Raw genomic sequence first — 19,651 nt, forward strand, 5'->3', positions numbered from 1 at the left:
TTGATGCAGCCTCTAGACAAGCTTTTCTCCACTTACTTTTTGGACGTGGCAGTTGTGTAGTGGTTTCAAAGAGGCATTGAATTGTAGCCAGAGAAAAAAATATTTTTATTTTGAGGTCATGAAGTTTGATAAGTATGAGAATAAATTGATATAGTTTTAAAGTACTTTTATTCTGTGTTATTGCAACATTTATTCAGAATAATTTTAGAATGGCTTGAAATGTTAGAGTATACATGTATTCATTCATCACTAATATAATATTTCTTACTCCAGATTTTTGCTTTTGGTTTCGGGTATTGAACTTAGTGACTGTGTGAATACAAGATTAAGCTTAGAATTGCTTGTGGATTATATCTGCGGTTATCTTGGACATCCAGTAGAACAGGCAGCAATTGCACAAATTTGCAGAGTTATAGTTGCAGGTAAGTTGAGTCTTTTTTTTTGTTAAAATTTTCAGTTAATTTTTTTTTTTTTTACCAAAGCTTTTAACCCCTTCAATTCTTTGACATCAATATACGTCAAAACATGCCTGGTGATAAACACGGTGACTTTGGGATAATGTCATCTTCATTACTATTATCCTTATAATTATTTTCACTATTATTATTATTATTATTATTATTATTATTATTATTATTATCATTATAATAATTTTTATAAGCTACGAAAGATCATAGCACATGGCTATATATCACGCGAGTTCACACTCTGGGAAATAATCAATAGCAACATTCCGTACTTTAGGTATTACTCAACCCCCCCCCTTGACACCCCTAATTAGGAGACGATCATCATACCACCAACCAAAATACTTGCTATTCTAGTCCTTATTCATGATTATGTAAGTCTATTTTAGTGTATTCACATCTAACCTCATCACCAACCTAAAAATACTTGATATTTCAGTCCTTATTCATGATACTGTAAGGTCTATTTTTTTGTTTTTCTATGTTGCCACATTATTCATAATCACAGAGAAAGTATTCCTGCCCTCGACTACAGTATAAGTCGGTTCCACCCATGAGACGAAAACTTACCATGCCAGTAAAGGAAATAGTTGACAGAAAACGAGCTTTATCTTTTTTTATTATTTTACTTCTTTTTTTTAAGCTATCATTTCTATAATATACCATCTTCATGTTTTACATATTTATTAGTATTGTTCATTGTTTTCAAGAGTAAAAGTTAGCCTATTGTGATTATTTCCATTTATTGCCATTCTACCGTTTCTACTCGGTATTCGTCGTGTTCTTCCATGTGTAGTCTGCAGTATTTCCAAGCTCGTGAAAAACCCAAAACAGGAATGATCCATTTCATAGTCACAGTCACCCGCAAGGTGGAATCACAAACGAATGAACAAGCCTTATGTCTAATGAATTAAATCTATATTACGTCTCTCTCTCTCTCTCTCTCTCTCTCTCTCTCTCTCTCTCTCTCTCTCTCTCTCTCTCTCTCTCTCTCTCTCTCTCTCTCTCTCATATTTCTGTATAACGTAAATTCCATTATTACTGTCCAGTAGTTTTATATCTTTTGACGGCTATTAATCGTGGATTTTTTACGGAATAGCTTAGTCACTTCAGTAAATATATAGAGTTTTTTTACACAAATTGCAGTGCTTAACCATACCTCATAAAGATAAATTATAGAATATTTCTTGTGTCAAATGAAATAAATGGGATATTTTTATTACATTTCTGTACAACGTAAAATTCATTATTACTAACGAGTTTTTTTCACTCAAAATCACAGTGTTTTACCATTATTTAGAGATACATACATACATATACCAAGGCATTTCCCCCAATTTTGGGGGTAGCCGACATCAAACAAATGAAACAAAAAAGGGGACCTCTCCTCTCTACGTTCCTTTCAGCCTGACAACGGACTCAACCAAGTTTGGCTGGTACTGCTAGGGGGCCACAGCCCACCCTCCCCCGTTATTCACCACAGATGAAGCTTCATAGCGCTAAATCCCCAACTGCTGCTACCTCCGCGGTCAACCAAGGCACTGGAGGAAGCAGCAGGGCCTATCAGAACTGCGTCACAATCGCTGGCCATTCATTCCTATTTCTAGCATGCTCTCTTGCCTCTCTCACATCTATCCTCCTATCACCCAGAGCTTCCTTCACTCCATCCATCCACCCAAACCTTGGCCTTCCTCTTGTACTTCTCCCATCAACTCTTGCATTCATCACCTTTTTTAGCAGACAGCCATTTTCCATTCTCTCAACATGGCCAAACCATTTCAACACATTCATATTCACTCTAGCTGCTAACTCATTTCTTACACCCGTTCTCATCCTTACTACTTCGTTCCTAACCCTATCTACTCGAGATACACCAGCCATACTTCTTAGACACTTCATCTCAAACACATTCAATTTCTGTCTCTCCGTCACTTTCATTCCCCACAACTCCAATCCATACATCACAGTTGGTACAATCACTTTCTCATACAGAACTCTCTTTACATTCATGCCCAACCCTCTATTGTTTACTACTCTCTTAACTGCCCCTCAACACTTTGCATCCTTCATTCCCTCTCTGACGTACATCTGCTTCCACTCCACCATTTTCTGCAACAACAGACCCCAAGTACTTAAACTGAATCACCTTCTCAAGTAACTCTCCTTTCAACATGACATCCAACCTCGCACCACCTTCCCTTCTCGTACATCTCATAACCTTCCTCTTACCCACATTAACTCTCAACTTCCTTCTTTTACACACCCTTCCAAATTCTGTCACTAATCAGCCAAGCTTCTCTTCTGCGTCCGCAACCAGTACAGTATCATCCGCAAACAACAACTTAAAACTTTTTATTTTTTCAAAAAGATTCTATAATCACTTACCAATGAATGGAAAAACTTTTCGGTTGTTTGGAGTGAAATACATTGTAGAGTAAAGCAAACTTTGGACAAAAGTTTTCTGTAATCAGCAGTAAAACAAATAAATATGGAAATGTAGCCTATTATAAGATAAAGGAGCAAGTATATCCAATGATGACAAATCTCGTATAGAGCTCCAGTAGCGAATCCACGGCCTCGTAGTGAAAGAGTTAATTTGAAGAATGATTAGCACATGAGTTTCAGGTAAGTATTGAAATAATTGTAGTTTGAAATATGTTCGGTTTTGTCTCTTTTTGTAGTATAGTGCTATAGTTTTGGAAACAAAATGTGTATTCTGAAAAACTTGGAATCATCCCTAAGAAAACTAATGTTTCACATACTTTTTCTCTCTTTTTTTTTTTTTGGTAATTTAGCAAATTGAGAGTAACATAAGTACCATTGTTTGTTATTTGTAAAGTAAATAGAGTTGTCATGTGCTTGGATAAAATGTTTTTCATGAACCATTTAAGAATGAAAATATAATATGCAGAATATTTTTACCCATCAAGCTTAGTAAATCTTATTATTGCAATGAATCATATCTGAAATCCAATGTGCTTTTATTCATTTAAGCTTGAGCTTCTTGACCATAAAATTTAAAACACGGCCTCCGATGCCTTAGATGACCGCGGAGGTAGCAGCAGTAGGGGATTCAGCATTATGAAGCTTCATCTGTGGTGGATAATGTGGGATGGTGGGCTGTGACACCCTAGCAATACCAGCTGAACTCGGTTGCATCCCTTGTTAGGCTGGGAGGAACGTAGAGAGTAGAGGTCCCCTTTTTGTTTTTGTTTCTTTGCTGATGTCGGCTACCCCCCAAAATTAGGGGAAGTGCCATGGTATATGTATGTATGTATGTAAATCCACCCTTACAATACAATTAGCCCTGTCCATCAGTTACAAATAGGTTTTTTCCCATTTTTCTCAAAATTTTGCTATTTGCAAGGGGTCCTGGAACATAATCTTAGCAAAAAGCAGGGGATGACTGTATTATCATATGCATGGTTTCTACAACCTTTAATGTTTCAAGAGATTTTGTGTTGTTAGGGAAGACCAAACAGGGTAAGGTTTGAGACCTATCTCAACAAGAAAATAGAGGTGTTTTCCCCTCCCGTTCCAGATCCATTATCATGGAGGGCAGACAGACTGTTAAGGAAATGGTCAAATCTGGATATAAAGGTGACCTCCGTTCTCAATGAATCTGGTGGTGATATGTAAGTTCAGAGTATCTTTGAATAGCAGGATGGCTCTGGCAGTTCCCTTTTGTCCTAGGAGTGGTTACAGACCAGTTGTCCTAGTGCCCAAGGAAATTGCATTACAGGACCAATCTCATCTGATTTCTTGGATGGTTCATCTAAACCCCCATTCACCACATCTAACCCCATGGAAAATTCAACTGCATACTCAGAGAGAGAGAGAGAGAGGTTTCTCTAGGTCCTCTTGATTGTCTTTTTTAGGCATTAGAGCGCATAAGTAATATCTGTCTCGGCTTTCTTTAGAAAATTCTCATTCCCAGTATTGTGGTACATTAATAATGACTGCCCCAGCTTTTTGAAGGAAGTTTCATTCACAACATTGTGGAACATTACTAATGATTGCCTGTTTCTTTAGGAGAGATTTCATTCAAAGTAATGTGGCACATTAATAATGACTGCCATAGCTTTATGAAGGAGTATTAAAGTTGAACTACTTAATAATAATTTAGAAATAATATTTTACAGAAATAGGAGAATAATAGCTTTTTTCCTTTTTACTTTATCTGGTGTACGGTTCCACTTGATTGCTGTTCAACCGAACTATTTTCTAGCCTTAGAATTTGGGGGAGTCAATTTCTAGTTGTAATGAGCAAGTTGCTTTACTAGATGAAGTTGGAGTTTTTTGAACAATGAAAAAAAATATTCATGGTTCATTTTTTTTTTTGCAGGAAATAGTATCAGCAGTGCCAAGGGTGAGAAAGGAAAGCCTAAGAAAGTAGAACTCATTAAGGAACTTGATGATTTACTAATCCAAATTGCTGTAAGTATTGCATAATTTGTTTTACTGCCCTGTGCATTTAAGAATTCATTTTATGGAAGATTAAATCTTTTGGTTATATTAGGATAGTAAATGGTTATTTTCCTTTTGTTTTTTAATATTGCTCAAATATTAATCTTTGCAGAGTGTATGTCCTGTTGATGTCATGCCAGGAGAATTTGACCCCACTAACCACATTATGCCACAGCAGCCTCTCCATAGATGTTTACTCCCTAAGGTTATTTGAATATTTTATTTATCATGTAATACATTTAGGGATATTGTCATTTTATATTATGCATGAGTGGAAAGTAGAGTTCTTCTTACATATATAAACCATCATCCATTACATAAGATAATGATAACAGTGAAGCTAGAATACAGCAGTTAGAATTCTAACAAGGTGTCAACAACCGAAAACAGATCAGTTCAGTAGGGGAGAAGCACCACCCCCTGCAGGCTCACTTCCATAGCAGCCCTCAGTGAGAGCAGACATTCCTGATGACTAGGAATTTTAAGCCAGTAACTAACTTTATATTTGCTTTCTCTTTCCATCGTGTTAGCGGCTTTGAGCGTTTTAGAGGGTGTTCAGAGATGCAGAATTGTTGAGGGGGCACTGCCCAAAACCTGTGGTACCTTCATGAGCACTAGTGACACAGATCCTTACCAGTTATGCCTGACCTGCAGAGGATACTCCTACAGCTAGGCTCCCCCTGTGATGAGTGGCAGGAGTGGTCGCCCTTCCAGTGGGAGAAGTATGATAGAAGGAGGAAGTCTAAGAAGGATTCTTCACCCTTGGGGTCATCCTCGAGGTCAAAGAAAGCCAGACTTCTTTCTTCCACCCTCGCTACTCTTCCCTCCAACTCTTCTCCATTGGTTTCTGTGGGGGGACCATTCGGACAAGAGTGGTGACCTGTTACCCATAGGGCAAGCCCTGGGGAAAGAGGGTCCTTCCGTTTCCCAAAGCGAAATTGGTGGGCCTCCTCCCCAAGGGCAGCCTTTCTCTTACTTTCAGTTTGATGACAAAATACGCTTGGTGTGGCCCTCCATGGGACTTCATGGTTTGCTTTTCAAGGAGCAGCTAAAGCTGCCCTTATTTCTAGAAAGTAACAGGGACAGCCTGCAGCCCCTGCTATTGAGAATGTTGGGCCTGCTGTGTCTTCGTGGAAGCCTGTCAGAGTTTCTGGACTACCTTCAGAGATATTTTTTCCAGGAGCTTTTCCTGAGAAAAACATCCTTAGTTGAGGATTTCAAAGCACCTGCCACTGTTGAAAGAGTTCTCCTTCAGAACACTTTAGATCCCAGCAACCTGCTTGCAGGGTTGTCTCACAGCCTCTGCTAGAGATGGCTCTTCACCCTAATGCAGCTCAACCAAATGAGCTTCTCTTGTCAGGCTCCTCCCCCATATGTGCTTCTCTGCCAAGTGCCTCTCCCAGACACACCTCACCGAGACCGCCCCTCATCCAGATCTGATTATCTTGCGTGCACCTCAACCAGACGTGCTTCTCCTAATTGCTGTAGGCGCGCATCTCCTGAATGCTCTAAACGAACCTTACCTGAACGCTCTCAGCGTACATCACTTTAATGTACTAAACACACTTTTCCTGAACACCCGTTCTCTACAAATAGTGCTTTGTCCAGGCACTTGCCACCAAGATATATGCCCTCCAAACGAGTCACTCCGGTAGATTCTCTGGATTCGGCACTTAAGATATCTAGCAGTACCATTCTCTTGTAGTTCGATCCAATGTTTGTGGATCTGCACACACAACCGATTAAGCTGGACGATAGCAGGTGTAGAAAAAGGAAATAGCAGGATACCCTTCCACATAGGTTATCATCGACCCAGAACACATTTTCCTGTCTCTTAGGAAAATAACTCTAGTCGATTAATTGTAGACTTTCCCCATTAAAATTTGTGACTTCTACTTGCTCACCCTCATCTAAGAGACAAAGGAAAGAAGACATCGATTGGCTGCCTGCAACTGCTCTGGACAAACCTGAGCCAGTCTAGAATGATAGAAGATAAGAAACATTTTTCTATCCATCTCTCTCCTTTGGCGGCAGTCTCACATTATAGAGTAAGTAAAGAGAATACAGGATTCTCAAACCTTGAGGGATCCCAGCAGGGGTATAGCAACTGCCTCCCTCCCATGTCGGTCCTCTCATAAGGAGAAAGAGCGAGATCTCGATCTTGACGATGGCCCCTCACGGGACAGGCCCAATTTATTCTGGCAACTACAGTTCGTCTCCAGCTCCGGTCAGGTGAGGGGTGCCAATCTGTCAGCACAGCCTTGCAAACCAATGCAAAGGAGCGAGTCTCGCCCTCTTGCACCTATCCTAAAATGAGGAACAATCGGCTCTTTTCAGCCCACTAAGGCCAGAAGCAATCCAGGGGTAGAGATGAAAATAGAGGTCAACGACCCTGTTAGGAGCATGCTACCAATGGATTGATGCCTACAGACCAATTGGAGGAGGTGGTGATATCATGAGGCAGAAAGATGGATGGTAAAGGTCCTTTAATCCGGGTACCTCCTCCCGTTCGTCTGTGCTCCCCCTTCCGTGATATCACCACAAGCAACATTACCATACTATCACTAGGGGTTGCTGAAGGATCTGGCCTTTCAGATAGAAGTCCAGGCTATGCTGGAGAAGGGCGCTTTCCAACAGATCGATAACGGCTGCCCTGGCTTCTTCGGTCGAGTTTTTCTTGTAGAGAAGGCGTTTTGACGCTAGAGACCAATCATCAACTTCTTAGCCTTGAACTTGTTTATTCTGAAGACTCCGTTCAAGATGGAGACCGCAGCCATGGTAGGCAAGCGATCAGGTCTTTGGACTTCATGGTGATGATCGACTTGAAGGACCCATACTGTAGTTCCAGATTCTAATTCATTCTTCCTCCAGGAAGTACCTTCACCCAGTCATAGCCACCAAAGTACTGTATACCAAATTCAGGGTACTGTCCTTCACCATTTTGACAGCAATTTTTCACTAAGGCTTTCACTCTAGTTTCGGCACGGGCACACACCAACAGCATTCGTCTCCTATGGTACTTGGACAATTGGCTAGTCAAGGCAGACTCAGAGGCAATCCTTCTCCTCCACCAAGACAGTCTTCTGTTTGTCATAATTTAGGGATCGTTGTAAATCAAAAGAAGTCTGTTAGCGCCCGTGCAAAGACACTTATCTCGGAATGGATGTAGACACAGTCCTCACGAAAGATATTTCCTTCACAGGACTGGGTATTTCACCTGAGATGCATAGCTCTCCCCTTCTTCCAACAGCCTCAGCTACTGTTAAGATACCTGACATCCTTGGAGTGTCTAGTGATAAGTAGTCGCCTTCATCTTCGGTCACTTCAGTGGGAGTTAAAAGGGATTGATCTTATCGTCTTGACCATCCTCTCTCACTGATGCTGATAGGGAAAGGGACCAAAATGAACCTAGAACGGTTTCTGGACGGGTCAAACCTGCTAAGGGGTTGCCCACTCTCGATGCTGTCTCCGGAATTTCTGTTATTCTTAGATGCGCAATGAAGGTTGGGAAACACACCTCCATCAACTCCCTACAACACTGTCAGTTCTATGGACACGGATGATAATTTCTTGCAGAAGGAGTACTGGCATGGGTACACCATTGCAGCATGTCTCCAATGTTTCCTGATGGCCATGAATGACATAAAGGAAGAAACATTGCTTGCAGGAAGAAACTGTTGCCAGAATGGTTCAACAACTATAAAGGATTCTCTCCTGACAGAATCTACCACTTTATCTTAGATAAGGCAATGAATTTGGCAAAATTGCTTGTAGGAGATGGCTTCACATATATGACTACCAACAACAGTTGTGTTAAAAAGTGAAGATGACGAAGAATGCAAGTAAGGACAAAGAAGAGTATGAGGATTCCAGGGAAGAAGAGGAAGTCAGCTTAACACTAGGACACCTCTCAACTCTTGCAAAAAAAGTGACAGAAAATGGAGACCTGTAAAAGATTTGTGCATAGTAGTTCATAAATGCAGTGTACAAAGCCATGGAAGTTTATGAAAAAATCCTTATACAAAAGAAAAGGCAGCATCAGTAACTGCCAGTCACTATGTTCCTCACGCAGAAAACAGAAAGACAAGCATATAGAACTTACCATACTGGATGACAAAGATATTGAACCACCTGATGAAGTACTTGCTGCAGTGGTGCTTTCAGATCATCATCATCAACATAAAGTACTTCAATACTGTACAGCACAGCTAATCATCATTATTGGTTGAGTTGATGCATCTTCACTGGCGCTTGTTCCTATTCAAATTTTTTCTTTTACACATACATAGGGATGTCTACAGAAAAAATAAATTTTAGTTCATAATAGTGTTTAAGAGTTTTTCAAAGGTTTATAAGTGTTGGAATGTTTCATTAAAGCTTGAATTCGTGAAGATGATAAGAAAAACAAAATTTTTAAAAATGATAAAAAAATGTTTACCTTAGATTTCTGACTCTACTTTGGAATTTTTCAGCTATTGTATTGCAGTGGGGGGTTGCTTAGAACGGAACACATGTAATAACTGAGGGGTTACTGTAAATTATTGTAGGGACGGTGTTATGATTACTTATGTAAGGTTAGTACTCATGTGGGCTCTCAGTTGTTTTCAAACTCATTTGGAGTTTTTTTTATTAACAAATCCAATGCTTTTTAGATATAGGAAAGCATAGCAAATTATAAAACAATTTTAAAGGCAGCAAAAGAAGAATAATAATGAAAGATATGTTCATTATTGTATGAATTTGCATGTAATACTCTGTAACTAACTTCTAATGTTATTTTTCTCTCAGGCATCCATATACTCCAGCATGTTAAGTGTTCCGAACCCATATGAACTTGAAATTGGTGGTCGAATGATGATTGGAATGTCAGGGCAAAATGTGAAAGATGTACGCCGTTGTTCTTCATTAGAAGATCCCTTGGAAATCATGGAAAGTCTTTGCCAATGGGGACATCTTGCTCCAACTGCTCCAGACACACTCCGTATGTATTTTTACCTCTGCCAACGAAGTTGGTAGTAGGTTATGTTTTTGCCTGTTTGTCCGTTTGTTTGTGTGTGAACAACTTCCTGGCCACAATTTTACTCATAGAGTAGTGAAACTTTCAGGGATTAATTGTTATGTTGAGAAGTGGAAGTGATTCAATTTTGAAAGTCCTAGGTCAAAGGTTAAGGCCAAGGTTGAGTAAAATGTTAAGAAATAAGCTGCCGTGGTGGAGTTCACAATTTTACTTATAGAATAGGGAAACTTTCAGGAATTAATTTTTATGCTGAGATGTGGAAGGGATTCAGTTTTAAAAGTCCCAGGTTAAAGTTCAAGGTCGAGCAGGGCTGCCCTCTACTGAGTGCCCCTTATAGTATTCACTAGTGCTCACAATTTTTTATGTGGTTTTAAGATTCCCACATTATGCTACTAAATATCATTGTAAATGCTTTTTACTCACATTCTTCCCTTATGGGTGGATATAAAATAAGTTCTCCCCAAACTTTTCTGTCCAGAACAAAATTATTTCATGCATGTTCAAGATATCCCATTCCCTGTAATGATTTCCTACCTAACATCAAGAAATTGTTTTGTAATAATTGGCAACAGCACTGGGATAGTCTATATGGCAATAAAATGAGAGAAGTAACAAATGTCATATCTTCTTGGAGGTATAAGATGATGCCCCCCAAAGTGGGAGACGTCTCTTTGTCGTCTCCGCATTAGCCACATTCGGTTGGCACACGAGTTTCTGCTGAAGGGCCAACATCAACCGTATTGCAACAACTGTTTGATACCTTTAACATTGAGGCATTTGTTGACCGAATGCCCCAATTATAATAACTTAAGAAGTAGATATCTGTTTGAGGTTCGAGGTGAGGATGGCAGGTTCATCTTTGGCAAGATTCTTGGATGTGATGTGTCCTACTATAGATTCTTGGACGTGATGTGTCCTACTATGTTTCTTCATTTAGTGCCCTTCTTTTCTTTTGTCTTGTCACTTGATCTACTTCCTAATCCTTTGTCTTAGTATTTCTTGCAACCCTTCATTATTTGGATTTTGTACTGTTGCTAAGTGCGTTATTTTTCTGGCTTTTGTTGTTTCCTCACATTCTTCATCAAACCAATTATTCTTTCTCTGTTGCACTATACATCCTATTTTGTCTTCAGCTGTTTCCTTTACTGTCTCACTTGTGTTCTTCCATATTGTATTCACGTTTTACCTTGTTAGGTCTTCCTGGTCTTACAGTATATCTAGTATCTGGAAATGATTTGTAAGTTTCACCTGGAAATTGTTTTAAGTTTGATCATTCTTTAATTTATCTACATCAAAATGTAGATTTTTCTCATTGACAGGCTTGCTTTTATCTTAGCACATGCTAAATAATGGTCTATGTCAGTCTGCTCCTCTGAAGTTCCTCACATCCTGTAGTGCACCCCTATGTTTCCTATTATTAAGAATGTGGTCAATCTGTTGAAGTATTCTATAATCTGGTGATTTCCATGTCTTATTGTGTATCTCTATGTTGGAAGATAGTTATTATTATTATTATTATTATTATTATTATTATTATTATTAAATGCTAAGCTACAAACCTAGTTGGAAAAGCAGGATGCTATAAGCCCAGGGGCACCAACAGGGAAAAAAGCCCAGTGAGGAAAGGAAACCAGGAAAAATTAAATATTTTAAGAAAAGTAATAACATTAAAAATGTTATTTTGATAATAAAATAAATTTTTGAATATACTTACCCGGTGATTATATAGCTGCAACTCTGTTGCCCGACAGACAACTCTACGGTAAAAACTCGCCAGCGATCGCTACACAGGTTGCGGGTGTGCCCAACAGCGCCATCTGTCGTACAGATACCTAGTACTCAATGTAAACAAAGACTCAATTTTCTCCTCGTCCCACTGCGTCTCTATTGGGGAGGAAGGGAGGGTCCTTTAATTTATAATCACCGGGTAAGTATATTCAAAAATTTATTTTATTATCAAAATAACATTTTTCAATATTTAACTTAGCCGGTGATTATATAGCTGATTCACACCCAGGGGGGTGGGTAGAGACCAGCAATATATGTTTACACTTTTATGAGCTAAGAGTTTTTATTTCATTTTAGAAGTTATCAAAATAACAAAAACAAAATAAATAGGTACCTGGTAAGGAAGTCGACTTGAACAATTTCTCTGCCTTTTAAGTACGTCTTCCTTACGGAGCCTCGCGATCCTCTTAGGATGCTGATCGACCCCTAGGATCTGAAGTATCAAGGGTTGCAACCCATACAACAGGACCTCATCAAAACCCCTAATCTAGGCGCTCTCAAGAAATGACTTTGACCACCCGCCAAATCAACCAGGATGCGAAAGGCTTCTTAGCCTTCCGGACAACCCAAAAAACAACAATAAAAACATTTCAAGAGAAAGATTAAAAGGGTATGGAATTAGGGAATTGTAGTGGTTGAGCCCTCACCCACTACTGCACTCGCTGCTACGAATGGTCCCAGTGTGTAGCAGTTCTTGTAAAGAGACTGGACATCTTTCAAGTAAAATGACGCGAACACTGACTTGCTTCTCCAATAGGTTGCGTCCATTATACTTTGCAGAGACATATTTTGTTTAAAGGCCACGGAAGTTGTTACAGCTCTAACTTCGTGCGTCTTCACCTTAAGCAAAGTTCGGTCTTCCTCACTCAGATGTGAATGAGCTTCTCGTATTAACAATCTGATAAAGTCTGACCAAGCATTCTTTGACAAAGGCAAGGATGGTTTCTTAACTGAACACCATAAAGCTTCAGATTGGCCTTGTAAAGGTTTAGTACGCTTTAAATAGAACTTAAGAGCTCTAACAGGGCATAAGACTCTTTCTAGTTCATTGCCTACGATCTCCGATAAGCTGGGGATATCGAAAGATTTAGGCCAAGGCCGAGAAGGCAGCTCATTTTTGGCTAGAAAACCAAGTTGTAGCGAACAAGTGGCTTTTTCTGACGAAAATCCTATGTTCTTGCTGAAGGCATGAATCTCACTGACTCTTTTAGCCGAGGCTAAGCATACCAGGAAAAGAGTCTTAAGAGTGAGATCTTTCAGGGAGGCTGATTGTAACGGCTCCAACCTGTCTGATATGAAGAATCTTAGTACCACGTCTAAATTCCATCCAGGGGTAGCCAAACGACGCTCCTTGGTGGTCTCAAAAGACTTAAGGAGGTCTTGCAGATCTTTATGTTTGGAAAGATCTAAGCCTCTATGCCGGAAGACCGAGGCCAACATGCTTCTGTAGCCCTTGATAGTGGGAGCTGAAAGGGATCGTCCTTTTCTCAGGTATAAGAGAAAAACAGCTATTTGAGCTACAGAGGTACTGGTCGAGGATACAGAAACTGACTTGCACCAGTCTCGGAAGACTTCCCACTTCGATTGGTAGACTCTAATGGAAGAAGCTCTCCTTGCTCTAGCAATCGCACTGGCTGCTTCCTTCGAAAAGCCTCTAGCTCTCGAGAGTCTTTCGATAGACTGAAGGCAGTCAGACGAAGAGCGTGGAGGCTTTGGAGTACCTTCTTTACGTGTGGCTGACGTAGAAGGTCTACCCTTAGAGGAAGACTACTGGGAACGTCTACTAACCATCGAAGTATCTCGGTGAACCATTCTCTCGCGGGCCAGAGGGAAGCAACTAACGTCAACCTTGTCCCTTCGTGAGAGGCGAACTTCTGCAGTACCTTGTTGACAATCTTGAACGGTGGGAATGCGTAGAGATTCAGATGTGACCAATCTAGGAGGAAAGCATCTATATGTATTGCTGCTGGGTCCGGGACTGGAGAGCAATAGATTGGAAGCCTCTTGGTCAGCGAGGTTGCAAAGAGATCTATGGATGGTTTTACCCCAAGTGGCCCAAAGTCTCTTGCACACATCCTTGTGGAGGGTCCATTCGGTTGGAATTACTTGCCCTTTCCGACTGAGACAATCTGCTATGACGTTCAAGTCGCCTTGGATGAACCTCGTTACTAGGGAGATGTCTTGACCTTTTGACCAGATGAGCAGGTCCCTTGTGATCTCGTACAACGTCAGTGAGTGGGTACCTCCTTGTTTGGAGATGTACGCCAAGGCCGTGGTGATGTCCGAGTTAACTTCCACCACTTTGCCTCGAAGGAGAGACTTGAAGCTTTTCAAGGCCAGATGTACTGCCAACAGCTCCTTGCAGTTGATATGCATGCTCCTCTGACTCGAGTTCCACAGTCCTGAGCATTCCCGACCGTCTAGTGTCGCGCCCCAGCCCATGTCCGATGCGTCCGAGAAGAGAACGTGGTTGGGAGTCTGAACAGCCAGGGGAAGACCCTCTCTTAGGTTGATATTGTCCTTCCACCAAGTCAGACAAGACTTTATCTTTTCGGAAACCGGGATCGAGACCGCTTCTAGCGTCTTGTCCTTTTTCCAGTGAAAAGCTAGATGGTATTGAAGAGGACGGAGGTGTAGTCTTCCTAGTGACACAAAATGTTCCACGGATGACAGCGTCCCTACCAGACTCATCCACAGCCTGACTGAGCAGCGTTCCTTCTTCAGCATCTTCTGGATGGATAGCAGGGCTTGATCTATTCTGGGGGCTGATCGTCTTGTTGTTCAGCAACGTCCTCATCAGAGGGTTCCTCATCTGAAAACTGATGAAGAAACGGCAACGGAGTGGGCAACGTCTGGCTCGCTGAGTCCGGTCGCACTGGTGCATGCGTGACGGAGCCGGACGCAATATCATGGAACTGCTGCACAGTCTGGAACTGTCAACAACCATGGGTGCGCGAGGAAGCACAGCGTCAACCCGAGACTGTCTAGACCGTCTGGGTTGTGCAGTCAACACCCTACCGGGTTGCTGAGGTTGACGCACTGCGTCAAAACAAGTCACCTCTGCTGGTTGTTGAACGTCCTGAACGTCAACAACCACCTCCGAGCGTCGCTTAACGTCAACGTGCGGCTGGCAACCCACACTGGGTCGCATCGGTGGAGGAACCACCTCAACTGGCAGACGCGAGTAGGTTACCTCAGCGTCAACAGGGCGCACAACCGACCGGTTGGAAGGTTGTTGGCCAGAAGGTTCGGTAGCAACCTTCTCCGCATTAAAGTCCTCTATCAAGGACGCAAGCTTGGACTGCATGTCTTGCAGCAAAGCCCATTTAGGGTCTACGGGAGCAGGTGTGGCAACAGACGGGGTTAGCGACTGAGGCGGTACCGTTTACCATCCCTGAAAGCCTTGTTATGCGTGACATAATTGTACAGCAAAACTTCAAAGGCTCGAAAACAGCTGTGAAGTTGACCTGTAAACAACTTGGAGCGTCTCCTGGCCAGGCGCCAGGGAGAGTCTACGAGAATTGAGAAGTCTATCTGGGCAGAGGCATGAACTCCCAAGCCGAGAACTTTTCTCGTGTCATATCAGACTCTCGCTCTATAAACCAGTTTAAAAGAAGGGAAAGCAAAGGCTGTATCCCCCAAACTCCTCCTGGTGAAAAACCAGTCGCCTAGCCAACGTAAAGCTCTCTAGGAGAGCGAGAGAGCACTAGCTTAAAAACAACGGCTTCGAAGTAGCTAGGCCTAGTGTAAGCTCTGACGTTAGGCGAACGAGGAGCAGCAGTTACAAAAGATCCGGACAAAGATCCTTAAAAAAATCATCATGATTTAATTAAAGTCCATAGGAGGCTAAGCAGCTTTAGGCTCCTCTCCATCTGACAGAGTCCTCAAGGGAATATCAGTAGGAGGGGGAACAGCAACTTCCTCATCTACAGGAACCTTGTCCGATAAAAGCTGAGTCTCAAGCAAGGGAGAGACCTACCGTGGTGGCAATGCTTTACAAGCAGAGTCCACACTCACTGGTGCATTAGTAGCGGACCAGAACGCAACGTCATGTAACTGCTTGACGGTCTGTGAACTGACAACAACTGAACTGTCAACCACAACAGGTGCGTGAGGACGCACAGCGTCCACTCGAGACTGCTTTGACTGCCTAGACTGAGCAGTCAAAACAACTCTAGAATGCGGAGGTTGACGCACAGCGTCAAAACAAGTCAACTCCGATTGTTAGTGAACGTCTTGAACGTCAACAGGAGCATCAGCAAGTGGCCTAACGTCCAAATGCGGCTGAAAAACCACACGAGACCGCATCGAGTGTGGTTCTAAACAACCTGACTGACGTGACTAAGCTACGCCAACGTCAACAGTAAGCACAAAGGAACGTTAGGTTGGCTGAAAGCCAGGATATCGATGAGATAAACGGCTAGACTCAACGGACTAATCGGCAGAATAGTCTTCCATAAGGGAGGCAAGCATATACTGCATGTCTTGCCATACAACCCATTAAGGATCAACGGAAATGGTTGTGGTAAGAGACGAGGGTAACGTCTGTGACCGCAACACTTTGCCTACAAAAAAAAAGACTCGGAGTCTGTGTTACGCTTTTGTTAGGCGGCGAGCAGTTATCCGATGACTGCATAGGGTCAGAGCTGTCCTAATGGTTGTAACCAGGACGCTGGACCTGTCCTGAAAGGACTGACTTTCGCTTAAGGGCTTCGAAACCTTGTGACAGGTTTCTTATGCGAAAAGCCTTCGGATGACGAGGAGAAACAACGTCTCTCTCGTCTTATGGTAGGGGAGATCTTGGTAAGATACACCCGATACCATAGAGGGAAAACGTCTGTTCGTTGGTCAAGGCCTCTCGAACCCATAAGTCGTTTGACATTACTTCTCCCCTGGGCTTGGGAGTATGTAAGAGGTCCCGGACTAGGTGAACGACAGGCACGAACAGACGAACCCTCGGACGCAACACTGTAACACTTTGCGCATATCACTTTATCACTTCGATTTTCTGTTTTGCACTTATTTCACTGAAATCGAAACTTTTACTGATTTCTACCTGAAACACGCAATTCTACCCTTCATTAAAAGGTAGTAATTGCGAAATCAGTCGTATAATGCAAGCTCATTAATACCAGCAAAAAACAGAAAACATATTTTAAGATAAAAAAAATCAGTGGCTGGGAAAGAGACTAAACACTAGTTCATATAACTACGTTTTCAATCTCTCACCGCACATAGCCTGGGGACGAGAATAAAAAACTAAAACGTTTTATCCTTCCTCCCCGTACAGCGACTAGGGACGAGAGTAACTCGAGAACAACGTTACCCGCTTGAACGGAACGTTTTCTCTCCTCTCTCTCCCTCCGTCTCTATCTCTCTCTCTCTCTTTCTGTCTTGATTTCGCACCTGAGAGAAGAGCCCAATTATATTTCGTCCAAAAAACATGTTATTTGACTAAAGGAAAAAACTGAAAGGTTTTTCAAATAAAAAGTTCCTTTAAAATAGAATTTAAAACCTTTAAGCTAAGAAAGAATGAACAAAACGTCAGAATCGATTTACTCTTACTGCAAAGTGAAACCGTGATACACTCTCTCTCTATCGTAACGATAGAGCGCATGTTGAACGTCCTGAACGTCAACAACTGCGTAGCATAAATAAACTAAACGTTAGTTCATCTTTGAAAACAGTACGAAGACTATCAAAGAAAATCTTTCATAAAATATTACATTTAAAAAGTTTTAAATCCTTAGCTCATTACGATATAAAGGGCTCAACGTTGATTAACTTCGGTTTCCAAGTTAGGACCGCCTACTCTCAGGAAAGGTCTATATAAACAAAACATTAAAATTATTTTAATATGTTTATAATAAATGGAAAGTTAATCGAAGAGGTCTAATAAAGGCGGAGAGATATAAAATATAAAGAGGAAAATCTATAACGTGATATAATTACTAAAAGCCTAAACACACTTCCGTCTAAGGGAAGGGTCGGCCATTTAAAAGTGAAAGAAAGTCCATACTCTCTTTGTCACCATAATTAAATCTATCCAAAACGAGTTCAAGATTTAAGATGAAGATAAAACACCTGCATAGCGAAAGCTCAAAACTAGAATAAAGTACTTCACCAATTAGTTGTGAAAAAACAACAGTTTAGCAACAGCGAGTAAGTACGTCTTGTCGATAGCTCGACAGAGAGAAAATTGAGTCTTTGTTTACATTGAGTACTAGGTATCTGTACGACAGATGGCGCTGTTGGGCACACCCGCAACCTGTGTAGCGATCGCTGGCGAGTTTTTACCGTAGAGTTGTCTGTCGGGCAACAGAGTTGCAGCTATATAATCACCGGCTAAGTTAAATATTGAAAATAAATATTTCCTATATAACCTATAAATACTTTAACAAATCAAGAGGAAGAAAAATTAGGTAGAATAGTGTGCCGGAGTGTACCCTCAAGCAAGAAAACTCTAATCCAAGACAGTGGAAGACCAGGGTAGAGAGTTCAAAATTCAAAGTTGGAGCAAATGTTTTTATGTTGACCAGGCTGACATGAGTTTTTTTATAGTTTATATATGACATATCTGTTTTGGACGTTAATAGTTTATATAGGACATATCTGTTTTGACGTTGTTACTGTTTTAGAATAATTTATTGTTAACTTATTCTCATCATTTATTTATTTCCTTATTTCCTTTCCTCACTGGGCTATTTTTCCTTATTGGAGCCCTTAGCCTTATAGCATCTTGCTTTTCCAACTAGGGTTGTAGCTTGGCTAATAATAATAATAATAGTAATAGTAGTAGTAGTAGTAGTAGTAGTAGGAGTAGTAGTAATAGTAGTAGTAGTAGTAGTAGTAGTAGTAGTTAATGATTAATAATAATACCCAAGACTAGTAGTTAATGATTAATAATAATACCCAAGACTAGAAAACAATGGCTTGATTTTGGAGTGTCCTTCTAGAAGAGCTGCTTACCATAGCTAAAGAGTCTCTTCTACCCTTACCAAGAGGAAAGTGGCCACTGAACAATTACAGTCCAGTAGTTAATCCCTTAGGTGAAGAAGAATTGTTAGGTAATCTCAGCGTTGTCAGGTGTATGAGGACAGAGGAGAAGATGTTAAGAATAGGCCAGACTATTCAGTGTGTGTGTGTGTGTGTGTAGGCAAAGGGTACATGAACCATAACGAGAGAGAAGGATCCTATGTAGTGCTGTCTGGCCAGTCAAAAGACCTCATAACTCTAACGGTAGTATTTCAACGGGTGGCTTGTGCCCTGGTCATCTACAGAATTTTTCATGGGAGTTGAGATAGTGCTGAGGTTCATCAACTGACAAATGAGAATAATTTGCTGTTTCCTAAGCTTTGGGTATGACGTGAAAATTTCAAGCTTTTTATTTCTAGTGAAAATTTCCCACTTATCACATCAAAACTATTTTGTTTGAACTTATTTAAGGTTGTTGAATTTAAAGACGATGTGATGGGTTAGGTTGAACGCAATATGTTGCCTTCTTGATACGTGGGCTAGCTCTATAGTTCAAGTATCAAGATTACAATTAGAAAAAAAAGAACATTTAAAAGCATATTTTAAGGAAAAATAGCTGTGTGAATGCTTGATACATTTATAAATTTTCTCGCTAGTGGTAACGAGATCAGTTGACTAAAGTTAGTAAAGAAAAAAAAAGAACTGAGTTATCAGTCATTAAATCCATTCTAACATGTTGTACAGCATGGGTAGACAATCTGAGATCATTTGATTAGCATGAAGAATTCAAAATGAAAAACATTTATAGAAGGTATTCTAATTATAATTATTATATCTATATATATTACATCTGCTGCTTCCTCCGGTGCCTTGGATGACCGTGGAGGTAGCAGCAGCAGGGGATTCAGCATTATGAAGCTTCATCTGTGATGGATAA

The 19,651-nt window shown here is 40.9% G+C and overlaps 1 protein-coding gene across 1 annotated transcript in view; it reads left to right on the top strand.

The window, feature by feature from the left end:
- Nucleotides 1–19,651, top strand: part of PolD2 (DNA polymerase delta subunit 2) — a 115,425-nt gene that overhangs the window by 85,694 nt on the left and 10,080 nt on the right. Inside the window, exons 5-8 of the mRNA XM_068388282.1 lie at nt 274–422; nt 4,813–4,904; nt 5,047–5,139; nt 9,723–9,915. Coding sequence (XP_068244383.1) covers nt 274–422; nt 4,813–4,904; nt 5,047–5,139; nt 9,723–9,915 — 527 coding nt within the window. The remainder of the gene's footprint in view (nt 1–273; nt 423–4,812; nt 4,905–5,046; nt 5,140–9,722; nt 9,916–19,651) is intronic.

Source organism: Palaemon carinicauda, chromosome 15, assembly GCF_036898095.1.
Source record: "Palaemon carinicauda isolate YSFRI2023 chromosome 15, ASM3689809v2, whole genome shotgun sequence".
Taxonomy (NCBI): domain Eukaryota; kingdom Metazoa; phylum Arthropoda; class Malacostraca; order Decapoda; family Palaemonidae; genus Palaemon; species Palaemon carinicauda.